Here is a 19,551-nt window from a genome sequence, read left to right as displayed (position 1 = left end):
ATATTGCATGAAAAATGTAAATATTTAATGTATGACATGCTGCTTCAGATTACATAATACATAGAGATCAGTGAACTGCACTGCATTCCAACCGTCTTAGTGTCATTTCATTAGGACTGTGCTGTGTGTTGCATAGAAATAACCCTGAACGTCTCATCTAGGGAATGTGACGGGTTAATGATGCGCGATATCAGACGAGATGCAATGATGCATTTACGGACCCGCTGAAAGTCTGGTGGATACAGATTCAAAAACACAACACGGGGACATTGGCAAATGTATGCAACGTAAATACGTAAATCGCACATCTTGAAGCACAGTTTTACTACAGACTGTCGCAGTTGTTTTTTTAAAACAATGAATGAGACGTCGTGTTGTTTCGCAACACCCTGCCGAACGTATGACGCGTGGTGCGTCATCACGCCGTACGCCGACCTAGTGTGTCGTAAAAACGCATAGTCTTCCCGCGACACAACAAACCCAAAGCGGCCGGCAAGTGTTGCCGCAGCCACCGTGTGTGCGTCTGTGCGAGCGTGTGTGTGAGTGTGTGTGCCGCAGAAGGCGCAGAGCAGAACTGTGTGTCTCATTAGCTGCCATAGTGTCCTGCAAGCATGGAGGGATCGGACGAATTCATGAAGTATCGCTCCCCGCTGGTGTCCAGATATGCCAGCAAGGAGATGGCCTACAACTTCAGCGACAGGAAGAAGTTCAGCACCTGGAGGAAGCTGTGGATCTACCTGGCCAAGGCGGAGAAGGTGAGACATGAGCCGCTCAAGCTAGTTAGCCTGTAGCTGCAAACGGACTTTAACTCGTCATTTACACAACGTATAGACTTTAGATCGTGACCTTTAGGTCGTGACAGAGGCTCTATCAGGTTCCCCTCTAAATATAACCCAGCCCCAAACTTCTGCTCCTCAGGGCCTGGAGTTTGTCTCACAGTTACTTCTCCTCTCTGGCTAAACGTTCACAAGTTGACAGTGACAGACGGTGACGGTGAAAGTCTCATTATCTTCATCGTTAGTGGCAGTAAATGTCAAGAAACTACAGCATGACTCCCCTGACAGCAGGGACATGTTGAGGGGACATTGACCTCCTGGACTGAGAACTTGTAACAAAATACATACGAGGCTTGAATGACGTTTGCTGATGCTTACTGACACATCAAGTCTGTCAGGTTGAATTTGCGTGAAAATATCTTTTTGTTTGTTTATTTACCTCTAATACCGGTGTTTATCTGAGCAGTTTAAGATTCTTCACTCCTGCACATCATCGTCATCATCATCATTGGGGCTGGATAGTTGATTGAATTTCTAGTAACTCCTATTTCTAGCTTAAGAGTCTCAATCTTCAACTCAGTAATGAATGCAGTAATTAACCCTCTGTAGCCTGTGGACAGTAGTAGTTCTGAAAAGTAGCATTTGAACTCTCATAACTGTGACTGATGTGAAGGTGGGTTTGCCTCAGGAACCAGACTTTAACTTCTTTAAAGTATGAATTTCTCCACCTAAAACCAACACACAGATACTTGCGCTGTAGCGGTTCTAAAAGAAGAACAATAAGAGGAATAACTATGAAGTGCAGAACCAGAATCTAAAGCTTATTAAGAAATAACACAGTATGTACACAATGCAATATAAATCAACTGTGCAAATCTCTCACAACAAGCTTGCTCTGAACAAACACACTGTGAACAAACACACTCTACTGCCAACATTGCATTGCAACAGGTAACCATCTGGATCACACAGCAGGGGGGGGGGGGGGGGTTCCCTCTGAGCCTACAGAGAGTGAACACAGTGCTGCACATGCGCTGAGATGCGGAGGAATCAACCACGGATCGTTCACAAGCTCTACAGCTACCAGTGACATCATCAGATACCCCACTACACTGCTGTGTTGCTCTATGTTGTTACTATGTTACTGTGTTATTCAAAACGATTGATTGTAAGGATATATACGTTTTATATTAGTATTTGGACTTCAGATTTAATGGAAGCATGTCATCTGCACCCATTACTGTTTATCTGCTATGGATTTGACCCCAGGACCCAAAGGAGGTTTAGATCCTGATTGGGCCACTGCAGCGCACACACACACACACACACACACACACACACACACACACACACACACACACACACACACACACACACACACACACACACACACACACACACACACACACATCCCAGTCTGTATATCATGACAGGAAATTGTGTAAATAAGTTGCGCCCTTCTCTGATTGAATCCTGTGCTTAAACGGTTGCAGACCCTCTCTCCTCATGTGACCTGTTCCACACACTAATCAGACGTGATCAGAGTCCATCTTTGTGTTTCTGCTGCACATTGGCGTTTTCTACAGGCGGCCAGAGAGCTGCAGTGTGTCTGTGTGAGCTGCAGTGTGTTTGTGTGAGCGGATGCCAGAGGGTCTGTGTGAGCGGCTGCCAGAGGGTCTGTGTGTTTAAAATAGCATGGAGAAAAGGCCACAGTAATCTGAGACCCCCCCCTCGCCCCCCTGAGAGGCGCCATTTTAATACGCCGCCATCCTCCCCAGCTGAGCTCTTTATTGTGTTTCATTTGACCTTTGACCCAGCAGAGTTTGACACGAGCACTCCAGCATTCTCATCTAACTTAATTCTGCCGCTCCGCCTCACATGACTGATCCGTCCTCCTCATAGTAAACACTTTAATCTAATCAGGCTCTGGTGCGTCTCCTCACGAGGACGGCACACGGCTGCAGGGAGGACAGAGGGGCGGAGTCACATCATCCGGAATCCTCTCTAGCTTCTGTTTGACTGTTTTATTTAGGTTCTTCTGATTAAATAAGAGATTAGAACGTGACTTCTTCTTATGACTTCTTCTTAAACATGTTCATGACAGTGTGTGTGTGTGTGTGTGTTCTTGCCTCCTCAGGATCTGGGTCTGCCCATCACCGACTCCCAGGTGGCGGAGATGGAGAGCCACGCCGACGACATCGACTTTGCCATGGCGGCCGAGGAGGAGAGGAAGCTCCGGCACGACGTCATGGCTCACGTCCACACCTTCGCACACTGCTGCCCCGCCGCCGCTCCCATCATCCACCTGGGCGCCACTTCCTGCTACGTGGGAGACAACACTGTACGTAATGACCACTGCAAAGATATAAGATATGACTTTGTTATCACTGACCTCACATTTGACCTTTAACCTCTTTTCTTTCCCTTGTGTCTCTCCTCCTCAGGATCTGATCGTGCTGCGTGATGGCTTTGACATCCTGCTGCCTAAGGTGAGACTCAGCTGTTCACCGGAGAACACGCAGAGCCGCTCAGTGGCGCCCGTGTGGGATGAGCGTAGCTGCTCTGATTAGCTTCAGTCGTCAGGTGCACAGTTGAACAAGGTGGAAGTAATTCAATCAGCCCAGTTCAGCTGTGGAGTTATTTTAGTTTGTGATGTGACGGCTCATGTTGCCGTTGTCTCACATGTGGGATCACTCACAGTTTGTTAGGCCGTACTGTCGATCTCACAGTGGGCTTAAGAAAGACTTCTACACACCGACAAGACTTTAGGCACGGCTCCCAGAACTGTAAAAAATGACTAATTAACACTAAAATAGCTGTAACTGAATGTTTCAGGGAGAATTAGATTAGATTAGTGGTTCACACTGATGTTCAGGAGTATGAGCCAAGCAGAGCCTGGGTCCAGATCAGCTCCCCACACAGACGGATCAATCAAATGTTGGTGACATACAGTACAACATGATTAGATTGTCAAATTAACCAAAGTACACACACACTACAGAGAGGTGAAAACACTCTGGATTTCTGGAAGGGATTGTGTTTTGCATTCATTTTCTTTTGGCTTCCACAGCTGGCCAGAGTCGTTGACAGACTTGCAAACTTTGCAGAGAAATATGCTGACCTCCCCACGCTGGGCTTCACACACTACCAGTGAGTCTGAGCACAGCCGGGCCTCTCTGAAGGTCGTTTGGTCGGAGGCGTCTTATTCTCTTGGTTTACTTAAAGGTACACACCCCGTGCTAACAAACATCGCCCCCGTCTTTGTCCCTCTGCTCCAGGCCGGCCCAGTTGACCACGGTGGGGAAACGGGCGTGTCTGTGGCTGCAGGACTTGGCCATGGACATGAGGAACCTTCAGAGAGCCCGCGATGACCTGCGCTTCCGGGGGGTCAAGGGGACGACCGGGACCCAGGCCAGCTTCCTGCAGCTCTTCCAAGGGGACCATGACAAGGTTTGTGAGTCAGCGGCGGCGGCGGTTTTGCTGATTTCCGTGGCATAGACCATCAGCTCTCATTATTTTTGTTTTGTTTACCTTTAGGTAGAAGAGCTGGACAGAATGGTGACAGAGTTAGCTGGCTTCAAAAAGTGAGTCTGGAGTAAAAAAGGAGAAGCAGGACATTTGGCGGGCAGGCGATGAAGACCTAACCCCTCCTGCTCTTCTTCCCTTTCCCCTCAGAGCGTACCTGGTGACTGGACAGACATACAGTCGTAAGGTGGACGTGGACTGCCTGTCCACCTTGGCCAGTATGGGAGCGACCGTCCACAAGGTGAGCTGCCGAGGCCGGAGACGGGGCAAGGGCGCCATCTAGTGGCGTGTGATGGATGTAGCGGCTCATCCGTACTGTGCTTCAGCCTGCTTGACTGTGGAGTGTGTGTGATTGTGTCTGCTGCAGATCTGTACGGACATCCGACTGCTGGCCAACCTGAAGGAGATCGAGGAGCCGTTTGAGAAAGAGCAGATCGGTACGTTCACTCATCACTCTCTCTTCATCACTCTTAGATGAACAGAGCTCTTCTCTTAACTCTCACTGTAACACCTCTCATCCCTTCCATGAGCCTGACGCTGTCTTTGGTCTGCAGGTTCCAGTGCGATGCCCTACAAGAGGAACCCCATGCGTGCCGAGCGTTGCTGTAGCCTGGCCCGACATCTGGTGGCGCTCTTGGCCGACCCGCTGCAGACGGCGTCGGTGCAGTGGCTGGAGAGGACTCTGGACGACAGCGCCAACAGGTCAGCCGCAGCAGCCCTGCACATGCATCAGAGGGCCCATTATTGAGTCTTTCTTATTCATTTTCCCTCCCTCCTGTTCTCCTGACGTCTAGGAGAATCTCCCTGCCCGAGTCTTTCCTGACCGCCGACATCATCCTCAGCACGCTGCAGAACATCACAGAGGGACTGGTGGTTTACCCCAAAGTCATCGAGAGACACATCCGCCACGAGCTGCCCTTCATGGCCACGGAGAACATCATCATGGCCATGGTGAAGGCCGGAGGAAACAGACAGGTACGCCCTCCCATCTATGAAGACACAAAGAAGGAATGCACAACTGTTACACATCTGCTTACCTCATTCACATCTGGGCTGGTATGATTTTCCCACACTCGTCTTCCTCCTCAGGACTGCCATGAGAAGATCCGCGTGTTGTCCCAGGAGGCGGCCGCCGTGGTCAAGCAGGAGGGCGGGGATAACGACCTGCTGGCCCGGGTCAAGGCCGACCCCTACTTCACCCCCATCCTGGGCCGGCTGGACGACCTCCTGGAACCCAAGACCTTCATCGGCCGCGCCCCCCAGCAGGTACAGTGTGTCTGTCTCACTGTCCCACAGAATGGGCACACCGCGGGTCTGTTCCATTAGCAACACACCTGCGAGACCAAACCTGCCTGGTTCAATCTAAACAGGATTAGATCACAGCTGTAAACAAACACAGATCAACAACTCCAAACATAGGTGCAGTAATAATAAGGAGATCACACAGCTCTCATAGCTTCAATCACCTCCAGCCGGTCGTGTGTGTGTGTGTGTGTGTGTGATGATGATTAAGGTTTAATATCCTGATCGTCAAAAGAACCTTTTGGTACATCTTCATCATCAGAGGCTCTGTGTTGTCTTCAGTCTAACTCTTATCTCTCTCTTTCTCTCTCTCTCTCTCTCTCTCCCTCTCCCTCCCTCCTGGTTCTCCTCTGGCCTCTTCTCACCTCCAGGTGGTCAGGTTCCTGTCTGAAGAAGTGCGCCCCCTGCTGGAACCGTACAAAGCAAAGATGGACGTGAAGATCGAGCTTGAACTCTGACTTTGAATTAACTTAGAAAACCTGCCAAGAACTTCACCCAGGTGTGTGTGTGTGTGTGACTGCGGTGAATAGAACATTTACCTCAATAAAACAAAGAAGAGCCACTGCTGGAAAAGTGTCTGTGATAGTTTTTATTTCTGTGTGTTTGATGTTAAACAATAATGGAACGAAAAATGTGTTGAATGATAAATGAGCTTGTTGCCTTTGTTAGTTTCATTTCTCCACCTCTGTTCTCTTCGTCTAAGGAGCGTCAGAGCTTCTACTTTAACAGCTATTGAGTTCATTTGACTGATGACGGACACTGATGGGTTTATAACAGGGCCGGTCATTATCAATACTGATAAGATGTGTGGACAAATTATTAATCCAGAACTTTACGACCTCACATTTATGATTCATCCAACAAACCTCCGTTCACCAGAGAGCAAAGCAGAGCGACTCTTCCACTCCTCCAGCCTTTAACTCTTAGACTTCATGTCCCTGTTACTAAATACTTGTTGACAAATGAAGCGTTTACATTTCAAGTGTTGCCTTCCATTTAGCGGAAGAGTGGAGGAAGAGAGGAAGTAGCTTGAGCAGAACTTGAGCAACCTTGTAAATCAAAATTCAGAGTCAAAGTCCAGCCCCAGTGCCTGAAACACAAACCGCCACATTACCGTAATGTCCAGGTTAGAGCGGCACTTTAAAAGCTCCAGACCTGGGAGAGGGTCTGATGCTTCAAATCCCTGTAAACAATCCTGAATCCTGTCTCCCTGCTCCCAGCCTCTCCCTCTGCCATCTCCCCTCTCTGTTCACCAGTGTAGTAAATGTGTGAAGTCCATTTATGACTCAGTGTGTTTGTATGAGGCCTCGGTTCCGTATTGTCCCCTGATAGCGCCGCGTTAGTGTAATTATGGCAGAGGTGGGGCAGAGGGTGAACGAGGCACTTTGACTCACAGCAGCTGCATCCCAAACTCCACACACACACACACACAGCACCTCTGAGCACAGTAAGTACAAGGCTCCTTTAATAATCTCTCCTTCACTCCTCGTTCCTCTGAATGCTCCGGCAGCTTCACCTGTAATCTGACCACTGTATTGTTTTGAACTGTAACTTTAAATGTGTCCTTTCCCTGAAGCCGTTTCCCTCCAAGTCCACCAGCCGTCCTCTAACATGTGGCTCTGGACTTTGCTTCCTGTCTGCCTGGCCGTCTTTGGCACGGCGGGCATTTGGAGTGTGTGAGTACCCATCCTCCTCCTCCTCCTCCTCCTCTATGTTGTGTTACTTTGCTCACTGCTGTGTGGAACAAAGACTCTGTGTACGTCTCTGTCCATCTTGCTCTGATGTCCCAGGGGGAAGAAGAGACTTCTGTATCTTCTGAGTCTGTTTTCACTTTTAGTTTCTAGTGTTTTGTTTTTGAGCTGCTCAGTCAATTGAATCGGTTGGAAACCCCCCAAGTTAATATGTGCTGTGGACATGTGGACTTGTGTCTGTGGCCTGACTGACTCATGACAAACTTATCTTATGGTCAGAAGTTCTGCTTTCAGAATAAATCAGAACACATCGCTGCAATCCAGAATGAAAGGTTGAATGTTTACTGCCTCAGATGAGCTAAAGCTAACTTTAGCCCAGATGGTTCTGAATCGGGCTCCTTGTCTAGACCACCGCTGTACACACACACACACACACACACACACACACACACACACACACACGCTACACACGCTACACACGCTACACACACACACACACCACACACCACACACCACACACCACACACACCACCTTATTCACTTCCTAGGCAATATTAGTCAGGAGCACTTTTAGTATGAATTTGACTTGAATGCATCCAAACCAACAGAGATCAAATCTCCTCGTTTTCTCCCCAGGTTTGCCATCGCTGTATCAAACGGCGCAGTGAACCTCACAGAAGGCGTCCCTTACATCAGGTGGGTATGGTTTCCCTCTGCCTCCTGTGTGAGAGGAAACTGAAAGATGAAGCCAGACCCTCCTGAATCACCCTCCCCCTCTTGTCTCTCTGTCGTGGTTCCACACACAGGAACATGGATGAGAGACTTTAGAAAGCTATAAATGTAAGTTATGGTGGAATAATACTGATTTTGTTTTCTCTCCCCCTTTAGCAAATGTGGCTCTGCTATCCCTCAGAGCTGCATCTTCGCTCAGATCTGCAACATCTGCGCTGTTCTAGGTAACGACATCATACTCTGTGTGGTTTCATCGTCTCCCTACAAGCTCAAGAGCTCCAGAAGTTTCAGGAACAGTGGTAATCAAATCTACACCTCTGTCCTCTTCCCTCCCTCTCTCCCTCTCAGCCTTGTGGATCGTGGTGATCCGTTTCCAGCAGGTCAGGGACTACGGAGGTCACGGAAAGGTCAACATCACCAGCATTGTCTTGGGCTTCATCTCCTGCATCGGAATCTCTATCATTGGCAACTTCCAGGTGACTTCTAAATGGACTAACCCAAGTTCATCTGTTGTGTTATTTGCTTATATAATCGTGATGAAGCTGCAGCCTGATAAAGACGGACATGACATTTATTAGGCCACAGCATGCAAATGAACAAACTGATTAGGAGAGACCAAAGTCAAAGTAATGGAGGACAATGTCTCTGTGTCTGTTTAATAGGATGGCTAACTTTTTACAACTATCCACAATCAGACAAAGGCACAGTCCAGGCAGCGAATCTTTATCTTACCAAGACAGAGAACACACTCCTCCCCAAATCTTCAAACTCCACCTTTCAAGTCTCTTCTTCTTCTCCTTCTTCTTCTTCCTGTAGCAAACAGCGGTGATGCAGGTTCACCTTCTGGGAGCATTCCTTGCATTCTTCGTCGGCCTGGCGTATTTCTGGTTGCAGCTGGTGCTAACTTATCAGTCTAAGGCATCTAAGGACCGGTGCTGGGTCGGGCCGATCAGGGCGTCCATCTGCAGCCTCTGCACCGTCCTGGTCGTCGTCAGTATCCTTCTAATACCTACACCAGTCTGAGTGACAGGGATATTAGGTTTGAAGGACTCTGTAAATAGCCGTGCTTGTCATGCACAGTGTGTGTGTGTGTGTGTGTGACAGAATCATCACATTGTTTCCATCGACCACACCGGGAAACTGCAAACAGAAACATGTAGTGAGAGGAAAGAGCAAAGAAAACAAACTCTGCCTGTGGCTCCTGGGTCACCTATGGAACACACACACACACACACACACACACACACACACACACACACACACACACACACACACACACACACACACACACACACGTACATGTCCCGTAGCAGAGTGTATTCCTTTGGCCTTTATTCTCCTTGACCCTCCTCCCCTCCCCCTAGTGGCCATCCTGCACAACACAGGCAATCGCTCCTCAGGGGCGGTGTGTGAGTGGCTGCTGGTCATGTTGTTCTTCTGCCTCTTCGGCCTGTTTGCTGCAGAGTTCAGACACATGGACTGCCACGTTCTCACCGTGCAGAAACGAGCTCTGTGGAAGATCGACCCTGGCACTGAGATGAACCGGCACATGGAGAGTGCCCGAAGCTGAAAACACACACTTGACACACGCACACACACACTTCAAAATTGGAGAGTAAGTGGTGCTGTAGCTGGTGGAATTGTAAAAACAACAACTTGCATTTCCTGTTGCTTTAATATAGATAGACAGTTTCTCTAAGTGCAAATAAAGAAGATTGAAATTGAAATTCCAGTGTGTGTTCATCAGGTGAATGCATGTAGCTGTGCCTATACAATGAGTTTACACAGCTACATCTAGCAGGAAACACATCCAGACACAAGGAGGCAGCATTCATCCATCACTCGTTCAGCTCCATCCATAAGCTCCCTTCTGATGGATGAGTTGACTTCATGTGTTCTCACTCATTCATGCTTCCCGTACAGATGAATCAAGCATACGTGTTTAGTTTCCATACGTTTGTGCGTCTCTCTCTCTCCTCACTCCTCCTGCTCTCGCCGTAGCGTATTCACTATCTTCAGAATGTGAAATGAGCCGATTAGCACACGGAGGGTGAATGCCAGGAAAAGCCTGGTGTTTCTCTCTCACCCTCCACCTGTCAGCTGCTGCACACAATAGAGAGGAGGCAGAGGAGGAGGAGGAGGAGGAGGATGGAAATATGGAGGGAAGATTGAGTCAGCGGGAAAGTCACGTTTCCCTATGATGTCATGAGAACTTTGTGCATTTTGCAGCACTTTGGCAAAAAAGGAAGTAAAACGCTAGAGCCTCAAATTTCCAAATCTCAAATTCACACTCAGTCTTCTGTCACCTTTGCCTAATAAGAGCAGACTAACTCAATCTATTCAATCAGTCCGGTGTAGTTTGATGGCTCAGAACCTCATTTGTTGACTCGCAAATATGAAGCTTTAAGTTACAGACAGTTTGACACAGAACCTCCCACAGGATGAGACTGGGACAACTGAGATCTGCTGGCAAAGCCTCTCATCCAATCACATTCTGTTTGAGTTTGTATCTTTTATTAATGTCATAAAGCACATAGGGAAGCATGAGATGGGAATAACTGAGCCCCCAGTGTCCCACTATGTCCTGGTAGCATTCTTTCACACACTCCATGCTGTGTGATCACTGGAGGGGGGGAAGCTTTCATGAGTGGGCATGGGGCTCAGACAGACAGCTTGGAATTCTATGGGAATTTCTCCAGCGCTGTTCCCTACCAGAGGCACACACACACACACACACACACACACACACACACTCATGGTCAAACAATGTGGTCTCAGCTCGCCCTGCACCTCCTCTCACTGCAGCTGACTGGAGACTTTTTCATCTTTCGTGTCGTGACTGCAGACAGACAGACTGACAGACAGACAGGTGGTTTAAACACTTTAAATCATTCTCTAAGTATATCTTAGCTGAAGCTGCTCAGGTGATTTAGTGTTTCTAAATTATAACGGCTCACACGGAGGAATTCAGAGGGAGAGCTTTGGCGCCAAAACACTCCTGACCCTGCTGTTTTCATTAGCGAGCATAAAAGGCTGCTGATAAACTTAAAAAAAACTCATAAAGTCACCAACAGCCTCATGCAAAGACTGGGAGCCCCTTGATGTAAATGTCAGAAAAAGGTCTGGATCCTCCATTGTGGAGCGGGAGAAGGAGGTTTACGAGACGCCGGCCTTGTTGCTTTTGACTTTGATCCAAGAAGGAGGCCGTAGCAGACGTGCTTTAATCTGGACCAACACCTGCTCGTGCTCTCGTCCCTCTTATCCCCTCAACAGCTCTCGACCAGGAACAATAGAGCTTCCCTATCATGCAGTGGAGCAGTTGCCCTCCTAAGTCCGCTATCAGAAAGCGGACTGCAAGCTCCTCGGCCCCCCGGCCCCTCGGCCCCCCGGCTGCCCGCGTCCGCACAAACCCGTCAGCTCTTATCACCGCAGACCCAAATCCTGTCCAAGTCCTCCTCCAAAGGCCACTTACATCTGCCAGAGAGCTGGACCGGCCAAAATGGAAGGCGTCTTGGTAGAGAGAGGACGAGGAGTTAAAACGAGCTCAAATCCTTTATTTCCAACCATAGATTTCTAATTTTCTCACTTTGATTCTCATTTCTCTCTGCGGTTTAAGTGTGACAAAGGTTTCTGATGAATAACTCAAATGCTTCCCACTCCCAGGACACCAGAGATGATTGACCATTGAGGCGGTGAGGACACTTGTGGTAAACGAGGGCGTTAAAAGTCAGATTCCATCAGTGGGAGGAGCTAATTATTCCTGTCAGGACGAAATGATGATCTCACTAGATTCTACAGAAAAGTCCCTTAGCGTTCAGATAAAAAGAAATCTCCAAAAAGTCTTTTGACCCGTAAAATAAATAAATAAAAGATAATAATTGAGCTTTCGGTGGTTTTACTAACAGACCAACCTGAACTGTGGACACCTTACAGTTCCTCCTCATGTCTGGCTGCTCTTCATCTCTCTCTATCTTCTTCAGATGTCCATCATTCCATCATCATCATCACAGCTTGAGGGCAGCGTTTTGTTTCCTGCACAAAGAATCCAGTCAGCAAAGCAACGTCTCTATGGATCAATGGAGCCACTGCATTGCTGTGCATTCACAACGTGCCTTAACGTTCCTCTTACCGTATCTTGTTAATGGAAGGTGTAAATGGAGCATGAGGTCACTAGCAAGGGGACACAATGGCTGGCGAGACAGGGAGACGGCGAGGCAGCGAGAGTGAGAATGATGGACAAAGAAGAGGGAGAGGGATTGTCCCGAGGTGACAGAGTCAGATCGGTAGTGCAGATAGAGGGACCTCGGGGACAGACTGACAGATTTCGGAGAGTCCCAGAAAGATGGAGTGAGCGATAGAGACAGAGGGGAGGAAGAGTGGGCAACCGGCAGCCGTGATCTCACTCCCGTCTCCTCTCCTTTTTGGCAGCTGCTTTCAGAGAACTGCCCTTTCGCTGAAAAATGCCAAAGCGCACCGCATTCCTCTGGGTTCCACACAAAAGCCCTCCCTCGTCTCAGCTGCACCGCACAATCTGACAAGGGATAATTATGTAATTAGGCCGGCTGGTGCAGACACGGACCCTCAGATGGTGTGTTGGTGTGTCGTATTTACGTTATCGGACAATGAAGAGAGTCTGGCCTTATCAGAGGAGTGTGTGGGGGGCGACAGCTGTGGCACGGCAGAACAAGATTGTCATGTTGGGGAATAATGGATGGAGAGAGTGACCTTCTGTCTTGTGGACGTGCCTTGGTGTGTGTGCGTGTGTGTGTGTGTGTGTTGGGGTACTGCCATACATGAGGAGGTGGGGACTTTCTGTCTTCACAGATGACAGAAGCTGAGAGAGGCTGATAGTGCCGTCACATTGTTTAGTGTTTATTACAAATTAAAAGCTCCATCAATGATGAAGACTGAGTTCATGGTTTATAGGTCATTAAGACGTTAAAGCACATTTGTATTGCCAGGTTATGGAGACTCAGTTTAAGTGTAAATGTTAGTTATTAATAAAGATGTCTTTCCACTACAATAATGCATCAAATCTGCAGCCGTAAATGGTAATAAGTTGCTGAGAGTCGTAATAAGATTGAAGTCTAATAGATCCAAGTTTGAGCCATCAGCTCCTTCCCTGTTGCATGTCTGTGCTCCATAGGGAGTGAGCTGCTCCGAGTACATTTGGTCAAGAATGTTTCATGAAGCAAACACAAGCATAGATGTCAAATTCCAAACTATAATTTTAAGTAAATGGATTTGAATACAAATGCTCTGCAGCCATCCAGGAAGTAAACGATCAAATGTTGCATTAGAGAGTTAGCTGATAAGTTAAAGCATGTTTATGTAACAACTGGCATCCCAATATTTGTTCCTTTTACAGGGGATGGACGCTCATTCCTCATTTTGACAGTTTATTATAGTTTAGAGTCACAAAACTTCTGTATTCTTCTGTAACATGCTGATGTCAACATGGAAGGTGAAGTCACAGACCTGGGGAAACGCAGGCCTGACTCAGGGGGACCAACCAGAACAGCAATAGAGCAGAGGTGTTTTCACTCAGTCTGCACATGGATGCTGCGGTTTGAGAGAGTAAAAGTGGATATAAACACTTTTTTTCACATGAAATCATTGCAAAGGTTACAGAATTGAAACGGTCTTATAAAGCCATTAGATACAAACACTCTTCTTTGCGGTGTGCCTAACTAGATAGTGGTACTTAGATATTAGATCAAGCACATGGAGAACGTGACCCTGACCCTCAGCTGCCACAGGAGACCAAACTGGCCCGTGCCTCCATGTTGGAGATGCACCTACAGATATAAGGACTCTGAGACACTACAGGGCTCTCATTCACATACATGGCACACATGGAAATGAGCATATACACTGAATGAGCATCAGATAGGACCACCTCTGCCCTCTTTCTCCTGCCCAGGCCCGATCCACACTCCCAGACGAGAATCCAGCTAGTGTCCCCCCACTTGGCTCCCACCCAACACTCTCCACTCTCACCACGGCCTTGGCTTTGGGTGTGTCTCCTCTCGCACGGGACGGGACAGAATAGACTATTGTTGATCGCACAAGACAGAGAGCCAGGGGAAAAAAGTGGGGGGAGGGAATGGAGATGGCGGGGATGTGGAGAAATTAGCTCTTAATGATCGAACGCAGAGCACATGGACAATGAAGCACGGAGCCCCACCCACACACAGACACGCTTAGTGTACAGGCAGCGGCACAGGACACTTCCTGACACACAGCACGGGGGAATTTACATTTGTGTTCTTTTTCATCCCAACTTTTTATGGATTTGTTTCATGAATATTTAAAGATATTTGTCACAAAGCGTTTCACTTTCACAAGCTGTTATTATGAGACTCCATCTGGAAATGTCAGCGTCAAAGCAACAATAATGCCAGAATCTCTTCAATACTGACACACAAACACACAAACACATAGATACATATACAGTTTATACACACCTTAACCTTTTACACCTAAAAACAGCATGAATCATCTTTGTTATGCTGAATCGGAGCACTTGAATCAGACGGTTAAAGGCCGTATGAGTTGACAATGGCTGTCGGTTCCACAAACCCATACAAAGCAATCACAGGACTAAACGATCCCCAGATGATTCATACTTCCATTAGCTTTGTGTTAACCAAGCGTCTGGTTTAACAGCTTTCTTTGGACTTTCCCCAACGTGGACCAACATGGTCTGCATGTAGGAAACAGGATGAAGCCAGCTCATCACTCCGGCTCTCTCCTCCGCTCTCTGATACTTTATGAGCCGACCTTGGACTCCGGCTCTTTTCTCATGGCACTCTGCTCATAAAACAGCACCAGTGTGAGATTTAGCAATTGGCTTTTCCAGTCTTGCATGTCAACATGTTTGTGTTGTAACCAGTTTATGCAACATTTGACTCCTAACACCAGAATATATCCTGCAATCTGAGATTATGGGATGAAATTCTACACTGCAGGAATCTATTTAGCTCAGCAGATACCGGATTTTAATTTTTAACAACTTGTTATTGCATCATTCCTCAGCTACAAAGCCCAACTCCAGGTGGTGAGATTCTGTTCAGACGAGGTGAAGGTGGAACGGTACAAAGCCCAGCTGGTGCTTGTGACTATTGTTTGTTATCAAAGCAGCAGATCTATCTAGAATCTAGAATCTAGAATTTATGATCTAGAATGCACCGTAGCACTCATATGATGGCATGTATTTAGGTACAACCACACAGACGCACACACACATGCGCTCTTTCTCCCTTTAGTGCATACGCCTGTGCATGTGTTTGCTCTCAACGCTACCAAACAGTCATTAGTGCTCCCAGTCTTCAATTGTCTGTGTGGAGGGATTATTCCATCTGAACATACAGCAGCATACCAACAGTCCCCTTCAATTACAGATTCTCATTCCCACTTTGCAGAATGCAGTCATGTGTAACCCGCTGTTACACAGCTATATTTGGGCTTTAGAAGTTAAGTTGGGAGACGGTGAGAAAATACTGTCTCAGCAGAAAATGGCTGTCATTACCAAACCTCTCTGTTTGTGATTATTCTCCTTTTAGATGTTGGCAGATCGTCTTTTGTCCCCAGAGGTTTGCATCGCTTTGGAGCTTCAGTAAATATTTTCCAGAGGATAAAAATGTAATGGGCCAGAGGTCAGGATCATTGGCTTGGAACTGGCTGTCCTTGGTACGTCACGTTCATCTGACTGCTGCCACTGAAGGATCAATGATAGACTCCAGGATCTCTCTTCACTGTTCATTATTGATGATTGATGCCATATTAAATGAGGAAATTGACAAACGTCTCACTTCGGTGTGACACTAGGCCGAGCCGGACTGATTATCACTCCCAAACAATGCCAAACGGAGACATGCATGGACAACATTATCATTCATTTGTCGACATAGTGAGGATAAATAAATGCAGCATGAGATTTAGACCAAATGGCATCGGAAAGAAATGTACTGTGGTTTGTGCTAGTTGCAGCACTTCCCAGACAGTTTCCTCCTCTCTTAGAATTCCGAGCTCTACAGGACACAACTTTGATTTGACATGTCCATTAGAAGATACAGTGTAAAATGTCAGTATTAATTAGCTTACATGCTGATTGTCATTGGCTTTGATACAACAACAACTCGTCTCTAATAGGATAATTAAAGCAACAGCAGCTTCATGTGTAAGCTGCAGCTGTTGCGATGCTTATTTGGAGTGGCACTGTGTAGTTTACTCTGTGTTTTTATGAATTACACCAGATAATAAATCAGTATCAAGGTCAGCCAGAGGGTTAATGAGTACTGAAGAAACTCATTCTCCACTTGTCCAAACCACTCAGCCCCCTTGTTAACCTTTGCCTGAGACCAGCTTGTCACAATTGTTCTCTCCTCTCTAATGTCCTGACCTTTGAGGATTGTTGGAAGACTTCAGAGGCGGCAGATCTGGTTTGTCACACTGGAAAATATATGCAGGGATTATGTAAGGGCCCAGACATTTTGGGGTGACCTCTGACCTGGGCTGCTCCTTTTTATTGCTTTGAGGATGGTGGAGACGTTGGCGCACACAGAAACCCCCGGGGTCGGCGCCATTCCTGGGCTGAATCGATGTCTTCATGCAGCGGCAGGACAGTGAGAAAGGATCCTCTCAGAGAACAGTCTGTGTGATGTGAGACTTCAAAAACAGAGAGCCTCACAACACGCTGTGGCTAATATGGCAAACTGGGAATGTAGTGTTTAACCATGATCAAGTGCTTTTCCGTAGACATGGTAGGAGCACTGGGCACGATTTTGCCCTCAAGAAGCCGAACTCTGACGTCCGGTGGAGGAGAATCTGCATCCAATCTCACCACCATTTTTAAATCCTGTTACATAATCGTTGTCAAACCTTAATGCAATGCGTCTGATGAAGATTCCAGGCTCGCACTCACTGTCACATCAGAAGCAGAACACAACACTTTGACCATGAAATCACACATATGACATAATTACACTATGTAAACATGATCCCCTCTCTGTGTGTGTGTCTCACACTGTAGTCTAGGGTTACCACTTCTGATTGATGACCAGAGATTTCATCCCTATTCTTTCACAGTACTTTCATCTGTGACAGCCTGAATTAAAAGTATTGAAAGGTTAAGGATTACCACTTTACATTTTATTTGACATTACTTAACTGCATTTGACGAGATCACACTCAGCAAACAAGTAAGATGCATTTCTGTGAAACCATTTTGTCCATCCATTGTCTGGATTTGTGTTGTTCTTCTGCTGTTTGGACAGAAGCAGCAGCGGCCATTAAACTGGCACCTCACCAGATCTCGGTAGTGAAGCTGAACAAATCCAAACCCGAGGCTGGGCCAGGCCATGGGAAACTTGACGTCAAAGAAGTTCTCCATCCAAAATAAGTAACCTTTCTTCCCCTCTCCTCTCCGGTCTGGCCTGCATTTTCATATTTCATTGGTATTTCCGGATGGCTCCCACATTTGCAAAATAAAGGCCATCAGAGTAATCGTTATAATGTTGAACAATAATAACTGGGGGAACTGAATGAAAGCCTAGAGAGGCTTGTTGACCTTTCTGAGCTAAACTGGTCCTGGCTTCTGTGTGTGCACTGCTGAGCCTATTGTGTTCCCAGACCTTATCATTGTGTTGCAGCTTCCTCTCCCTGCTGCGTGTGTGCACGTGTACATGTGAGGCAGTGAGTGTTATGCATGTGCTCGTGTGCTGTCCTTGTATGGATGTGTATTTGCGTGCATGTGTGTGAATGCCGGTTTGAGCCCTTTTCCTATCTTTGAAGTATCCCACTCTACACACAGATACACAGACGCACAGATGATTTGGATATCGCAAATTCTTGGTTTGGATCGAATCCCTATTGAAGGGATGGTTCAGGTTCTCAGAGGTTCATAAGGTTACTGACTATGTGGTGATGAAGATGATGATGTGGTGATGTCATTGAATGATTCAAAAGATGCAGAACCACAAAACCACATGACAATTTTATATTCTCCTCTTTTATGGTTAGGAACATTCTTTTTGTGCCTCTCTTTGTTTTTTTAAAATAAAAATTATCAAAGAAACCAAAAAAGTAATGACAAAATTCAGATCTGATCTCTCTCTCTCTCTCTCTCTCACACACACACACTTTATGATTTGGCAGCAGAAAAACACACCACGCACAGATTTCATTCACAATCAGGAACTCACTATCAAAAAAAGAAATCTTTCACAATCTCTTATGATCAAATGTGACTTCAGAGTAAACAAACGCTCTGCACGGCCGGCAGGAAATCCCCAAATAATAAAAGTGGCAGAAGTCATAAACACAGGTTAGGTCCTCTAGGTATTTGATTTTGGTAGGAAATAATGTGTTTATGGAATATAGAGCCTAAAGGAAGCATGTAGAGCGAATAGAAGAGGGCCTAGAATAGACCTTTGGGGGACACCAACACTTATCTCTTAAGATGGTGAGGACATATTGTTTTAACTGAGAATGTCCAGTCTTTGAAGTAGGATGCTTACCAACTGAGGGCAGAGGATGTTGGATGGTCGAGCAGAATATTATGGTCAACATCCAACAGCATTAAAACAGACATGGAGTCAACAGAGAGCAGTATATCCTATAACACTCAGCAGTGCAGACTCAATGCTGTGTGATGCTCTGGAGCCTGACAGAAACCTGTACAAGTTGTTATGCTGGCTGAGGTAAGATGATAGCTGTGAGAACACAACTTTCTCCATAAGCTTGGACAGAAATGGAAGTTTGGAGGGATGTCTGTCGTTTAGGGATGAGAGAAAGAAAGAAAAAAAAGAAAAATGCACAAAAGCAAGAATTCCCTGTGAATTTACTGTGTACTTTAAAAACAGAAGACAAAGAAAGAAAGAAAGAAAGAAAGAAAGAAAGAAAGAAAGAAAGAAAGAAAGAAGCATTGCCCCCACCTGCTGTCACTGATTCCATGAAGCACTACTCCCACTCCCACTCTCCAACCTTTGCAGTGCTGAGTGGAGTAGGAGACAGAGAGAGAGAGACACTTCATGGTGTCACGGTCGGCTCTATTCTGCCAGACAATACACCCACACCGTCGGGGCTTCCCCTGCCCCAGCAACAGGGGGAGCTGTTGTGTCCTGGTGGTATGTGTGTTATGACTCATGGCCTCCTTTCTCCCACGCAGAGCACACATGCAGTCATACGCTCATGCACACACTCACAGGACCATACACAACTGCCGTCATCCAGAACTCTATAGTGATGATGCACACACACATACACACAACAACACACACGGTGCATCGGCGTATACACTGCAGTGCATGGACAAAAGGGACACATAGGATGTGGGGGTGGACGGATGGTGATGTTGCCAGGGGCAACTGATATCCCAACACTGCTCTGACCCCGGTAACGCCTGTGGCTTATTGCATCAATGGCAGCACTGATACGCATGGAGAGAGTGAGACAACAGAGGGAGAGAAGAGGAAGAAGAGAAGGACAGAGAAGGCCACTGTGTGGGCCAATATGTGTGTGTG

General features: G+C 46.9%; 2 protein-coding genes across 3 annotated transcripts; both read left to right on the top strand.

Moving 5' to 3' along the window:
• Positions 1-446: 446 nt before the first annotated feature.
• Positions 447-6,168, top strand: adsl (adenylosuccinate lyase). Its single transcript, XM_076164588.1, has 12 exons — positions 447-755; positions 2,914-3,117; positions 3,221-3,265; positions 3,847-3,926; positions 4,055-4,226; positions 4,314-4,360; positions 4,452-4,542; positions 4,669-4,738; positions 4,856-5,003; positions 5,096-5,276; positions 5,391-5,567; positions 5,975-6,168. The coding sequence occupies exons 1-12, from the start codon at positions 612-614 to the stop codon at positions 6,059-6,061; spliced, it is 1,446 nt and encodes a 481-aa protein (XP_076020703.1). The 5' UTR covers positions 447-611; the 3' UTR covers positions 6,062-6,168.
• A 481-nt stretch (positions 6,169-6,649) lies between these two features.
• Positions 6,650-9,747, top strand: tmem150b (transmembrane protein 150B). Of its 2 annotated transcripts, none has more exons than XM_076164587.1 (7): positions 6,650-7,050; positions 7,195-7,279; positions 7,931-7,990; positions 8,183-8,250; positions 8,375-8,502; positions 8,843-9,020; positions 9,391-9,747. In XM_076164587.1, the coding sequence occupies exons 2-7, from the start codon at positions 7,215-7,217 to the stop codon at positions 9,594-9,596; spliced, it is 705 nt and encodes a 234-aa protein (XP_076020702.1). In that variant the 5' UTR covers positions 6,650-7,050; positions 7,195-7,214; the 3' UTR covers positions 9,597-9,747. The 2 variants fall into 2 exon arrangements, with proteins under 2 accessions (XP_076020702.1, XP_076020701.1); XM_076164586.1 differs by having other exon boundaries at positions 7,180-7,279.
• Positions 9,748-19,551: the final 9,804 nt, after the last annotated feature.

The sequence above is a fragment of the Genypterus blacodes genome, unplaced genomic scaffold, assembly GCF_046128005.1.
Source record: "Genypterus blacodes isolate CSIRO-AG114 ecotype Tasmania unplaced genomic scaffold, CSIRO-AGI_Gbla_v1 ptg000137l_1, whole genome shotgun sequence".
Classification (NCBI taxonomy): Eukaryota; Metazoa; Chordata; class Actinopteri; order Ophidiiformes; family Ophidiidae; genus Genypterus; species Genypterus blacodes.
Note: the sequence above shows the minus strand (reverse complement) of the source record. Positions and strands in the feature narration are given on the sequence as shown.